Genomic DNA, 4,858 nt, shown 5'->3' on the forward strand with positions numbered 1-4,858 from the left:
TCTTTCTTTCCCACCAACCCCCACCCCGCTTCCCTTTGCTTTACCCCTTCCTCCACCTTTCCACTGGGCCCCACATTTCCCTCCACTTTGCTTCTTTTCAATTCCTCTCCCCCCTAATAGCTCCCTCTCCCTCCCTTTTCCTCCCAGTCCTCTTTCCCCTCCCTCCACACTTCAAAAAAAACTCCCGGATCCAGATGAAAGGGTTGCCCTGCCCCTGCCTGTGCCCTGCCCACTTCTGGCTGCTGGGGTCCTACTTCATGGCTGAGGGCTCGGGGGCTCGGGCCCTGGGGAAAGGGCCCACTCCCAGCATCCAGCTCCTGCGGGCCCAGTACCAAGACCTGAGGCAGCAGCAGAGGGCCCAGGCGCACTTCGTGGTGCTCCCGAAAGGTAGGGCCGCAGCAGCTGGGGAGGAGGGCCTGGTTGTGTGTGTGTGTTGGGGCCGAGGGGGGGCGGGGGGTCTGAAGCTCTAAGCAGGGCTTGGCCCAGGCTTTGCTGGCCTGCCCTCCTGATGGAGGAGAGTGAAGTCAGAGCCAAATAGAGAGGCTGGTGCAGGCAGCTCTGAGGGCTCTGAGCCCCTGCCCCCTGAGCCAGGCCTCACCCAGGCACCCGGCCAGCAGCCTGCTGTGCCCTGGCCTCTGCTCTTCTGTTCCCATCTCGCTGGACGGGTCTGCCTGGTGCACAGACTTGGCCCCTGCAAGGCCAGGTGGGGAGATGGGAGCTCTGCTTCCTGGCTGGGTCTTACCAGGCACCTCTTGCAAACCCAGGAAATGTGGCATCGCCAAGAGCCCAGGCACCGGCCAGGGGAAGCGCAGGGCTCGGGGTCCCTGTGGCTGGGAGAGAGGAAATGTGGCATCGCCAACAGCCCGGGCACCGGCCAGGGGAAGCGCAGGGCTCGGGGTCCCTGGAGGAGCCCTGCCTGGGGAGCTGGCTGATCGCAGCCTCAAACAGCAGCCAGGGAGGTGCAAGGAGACACAGCAGCCCGCCTCCCCCCAAGGGGTGAAGCCTGCTCCCATTCCCGTGGGAACTCCAATTTCATTGCGGGAGGAAGTTATCCGCAAGGGGTGAAGCCTGCTCCCGTGGGAACTCCAATTTCATTGCGGGAGGAAGTTAGGAACCAGGCTCAGAAAGCAAGCGATTGTGAGACCCTGGCCCTTCCACCTCTCCCAGAGGAACCGGCCCCAGGAGGTGGGAAGGTCCCTGAAAGGTCAAGGCTGTGCCTGGGAGTGGCTGTGGGCATTGGTGCCTTCAGGATGGGGCATTAAGGAAGCATCTCGCCCCCACCTCCTCTGTTCTCAGAGAAGCACAGGGCACTTTGAGTATCTGTAAAGGTTTCCATGTTGTAAAGGTTTCCATCCCAGAACACACAGCCGTAGTTAAGAAAACGGTACCGCGGGTCCGAAGCAGGAACCAGTCTTCAGAATTCCCACTGGAGTTAGTGTTTGCGGGACAGTGACTTTGCAGACGTGGCCGCCTGGGCCCTTGTTTCTCCTGGATTCCCAGGCCTGGAGCGCAGGGGCTGCCCCTGACTCCGTCCCCCAGCGCCCTCCACTCCTGCCAGACACTGTCACCTCCTGGGCCTCCTGCAGGCGGCAAAGGCCAGAATGCTCCAGGGAGCTGCACTGACGTTCAGGAGGCCACTCCAGGCTGGTCACAGGCCTGCTTTCTGTAGGAGCATGGCTTCCACACACCCATCCCCACAGCCCGCACTGCCACCAAGCGCTGACAGTCATGACCAGATTCTACAGTGTAACGATAGGCCCCTGAAGAAGAGAGAGACTTTGGTCCGCACACTCACCCCTGAAGCTGTTCAGGGAAGCAGTGGGTGCTGCAATGTGTCCCCAGAGCACAGTCTGTGGGAAGAAGGGCCAGCCCCCCAAAAGGAGCTGCTTCGAACACAATGCCTCCCTCCTCGCCGTGGGTGGTAAACCCATGGTCAGAGTCCCAGGACACACCGCCCGTAAGTTAAGACTTTCCCACTGGTGCCCGTATGTGAATCCTGACATGGGTGACCACATGTGTGCCTTCTCTCCTTGACATTCGTTCAGCCTGAAATGCTAGTTCCTTAGTTCTCCCTCGGCTCACTCCCCCGATGCAGGAAAAAACCGAGGCCTAGTCCGGCTGGTGTGGCTCAGAGGTTGAGCGTCAACCCAGGAACCAAGAGGTCACCAGTTCGATTCCTGGTCAGGGCACATGCCCCCGTTGGGTTGAGACTTGACCCCCAGTGGGAGGGCATGCAGGAGGCAGGCAGATCAGTGATGTCACTCTCTCATTGATGTTTCTATCTCTCTATCCCTCTCCCTTCTCTCTCTCTCTAAAAATCAATAAAAATATATTTTTTAAAAAATTGAGGCCTATTATTAAATTCCATTATGCTTGCGTCTTTCTCCACATCATTGTTTCCCTCCCTAAATTTTATTATATTCATTGGCTTATTGTTTTTCTCCCCCACTAGAACACATCATGAAGGTATGGATTTTGTCTCAGTGTTCACTGCTGCATTACCAGGACTGAGGATAAATAATGCCTGACCTATAATAAGTGCTCAATAAATATTTGTTGGAGGAATGAATAATTGTGTGTGTTCGAGAGAAAGAGAGACAGCTTGCATGGGTGTATGTGAGTGTGTGAGGTTGGGAGGGAGTGCACACGTGTGCTCATGTGTGTGTCCCTGTATATGTGTGCGCACACACGCGATGTACTGGGCACCTGGCCTCTGTGATATTTGGGGCGTAGCCCTCTTTAATGGAGCTGCCCAGGTGCCTCCCAGCGGTGACCCTGCTTGTGCCTTGCTTTCTCAGGAGGGAACACGTCTGCTCCTGCTGAATCCATGGTCAGTGCTGTTTGGATTAACAAGGAGAGGAGGCACTCACTGTCCCAGGACAAGGTGGACCCTGAGGCAGCGGGGATGCTGGAGGAGGCGGACAGTGGCTATCTGCAGGTCCCCAGGTCTCCATGGCACACGCACCTACAGATGTACTGCTCGGTCCAGACCTTCCACCAGGACGCCGGCCAGCAAGTCAAACACCAAGGCATGTTCCGGGGCTCTGAGCAAAGGCTTCCTCAGGAGAGAGACTCGGGCTTGTTGGAAAGCAAGCAGGTGACTCAGCAAGAGACCACGACCCCAGAGGCAGCCCAGCATGAACATCAAGTGGACCATCCCCAAACACAGACAGTGGGGTCCGGCTTCCACAACGGCCTTCAGGGTCCTTCCTCCATCAAGAACCCACAACGGCCTGGAAAACCAGCGCACTATCCATTTCCCCAGAGGAAAGCGCCCAGGATCTCCCAAGCTGCCCGGAACCTGGGCTTATATGGCCCCCCCTGAGGCTTTCTCCTCAGCCAGATGTCCCATCCTTGAGGCCAGCTCTGGTCTCATCACAGAACCCGGAGGCAGAGCCACCAGGGGGACCCCTCGCTATCAGCAGAACTGGGCTACCTCACTGGTAGGGATTGTGGGAAATGAACTTCACAGTGGGCACATGGTCTTGTCCTTCAGAAAAGAAGAGCTTGCCCAGAGCAGATGGCTCACAGTTCAGGATGAAAGAGCGCTGTCTGACCCATGCAGCCCGTTCCGCTCACACAAGAAGACATTGCTACGTTGCGGGGGAGCCCTGGAGGCCCGTTCCTTAGGGAGGTCCAGCAGGACACCTGCTCAGTCCCTAGAACCAGGGAACCAGTTTGAAACATAAAACAGGGACCCTGGCCAATGGGATGCCCTAGCAGTGCCCCAGAGTCAACGAACGTGGACAATCTGGTTTCCAATATCTTCTGGTGATTTCTCACATGTTCTGGAGAAGATGGGCTCTGAGGATTGGCTTTTTCTGGTTGCTCTGCCTGGAGGCCAGCTTATGTACAAGTCAGTACGTTCACTGTAGTGACCACACCATTTCAGCTTGAGCTTCCCAAAGTATGGTCACCCTGGGTAAAGAGGGGCGGAACAATGCCACCTGCCACTTTGTTCTTTGAGGGGTCTTGGGAAGGTTTGGTCACCTCTCACCTCTCACCGAGACTGCACATTCCAGTGTCATCACAGATTTACTTCCTCCTGTCCTTCCCTTCCTCACTCCCTTTTCCCTCCTTCCCTCCCTCCCTCCCTTCCTTCCTTCCTTTCCTTCCTTCCTTCCTTCCTTCCTTCCTTCCTTCCTTCCTTCCTTCCTTTCTCTCTTCTTCTTTCCTTCTCTTCTACTTTTCTAGTTGTCAGTCGTTTCTCTCTTTTCCTCCCTCCCTCTCCCCTCTCTCCAAATTGAATTAGTAAACACTGCCAATCAATAGTAATAGCAGCCTGAGCAGGAGCAGCCAAAGAAATGTTCCTGCTTAGAAAATGTGTTTCCCACAAACTGCTCCCTTTTCAGCCAAATGTGGGTCACTCTGGTCCTTCCGGGATATTGTAAACCGAAGAGAAAGTCCAGCAGGTGTTACTTGGGTGTGATGGGGAGTAAAGTATGTCTTTCCTGGTTAATGTTTGACTCCAGTAATGATATTTAAACACATCTAAGGTGCCTTTTCCTCATATCAATCCCTCTCTGCAAAGTTTTACCCCTACCCCCACCCCCACACACCCCATGGCACAGTCTTGCCTATCCCCTTCCAGGATTGTCATTACAAGTCAAAAATACATATGTGCCTGCTCCTTGGACCATCCAGAAATGCACTCCAATGTGGAGATTCATTGTGATTCCTTTTGTGAATAACTAATAAGAGCTCGTTGTTAATTTTTTTCATTGTTAACTTTTTAATAGTCTAATGAAAAACAAGAAAAATTTCTGAAAAACACTGTGTCCTTTGCTTTTGTTTTTAAAAGGATTCCCCACTGAACCCTCCTTACTATAGTGTATCAGTCAGGATAGGCTGTGTTTTG

At 54.6% G+C, this 4,858-nt stretch overlaps 1 protein-coding gene across 2 annotated transcripts in view; it reads left to right on the forward strand.

Annotated features, from left to right (window-relative positions):
* LOC102261039 (chromosome unknown open reading frame, human C9orf152) overlaps positions 1 to 4,089 on the forward strand; it is a 5,100-nt gene extending 1,011 nt beyond the window's left edge. The window contains exons 1-3 of one of the 2 annotated variants that reach the window (XM_014534400.1): positions 340 to 387; positions 1,297 to 1,957; positions 2,799 to 4,089. In XM_014534400.1, coding sequence (XP_014389886.1) covers positions 1,831 to 1,957; positions 2,799 to 3,325 — 654 coding nt within the window. In that variant the 5' untranslated portion in view covers positions 340 to 387; positions 1,297 to 1,830 and the 3' untranslated portion in view covers positions 3,326 to 4,089. Of the gene's footprint in view, positions 1 to 194; positions 388 to 1,296; positions 1,958 to 2,798 lie in introns of those variants that run through there. The other variant, XM_005859767.2, reaches the window with a different exon arrangement.
* Positions 4,090 to 4,858: the final 769 nt, after the last annotated feature.

This window comes from Myotis brandtii, unplaced genomic scaffold, assembly GCF_000412655.1.
Source record: "Myotis brandtii unplaced genomic scaffold, ASM41265v1 scaffold13, whole genome shotgun sequence".
Taxonomy (NCBI): Eukaryota; Metazoa; Chordata; class Mammalia; order Chiroptera; family Vespertilionidae; genus Myotis; species Myotis brandtii.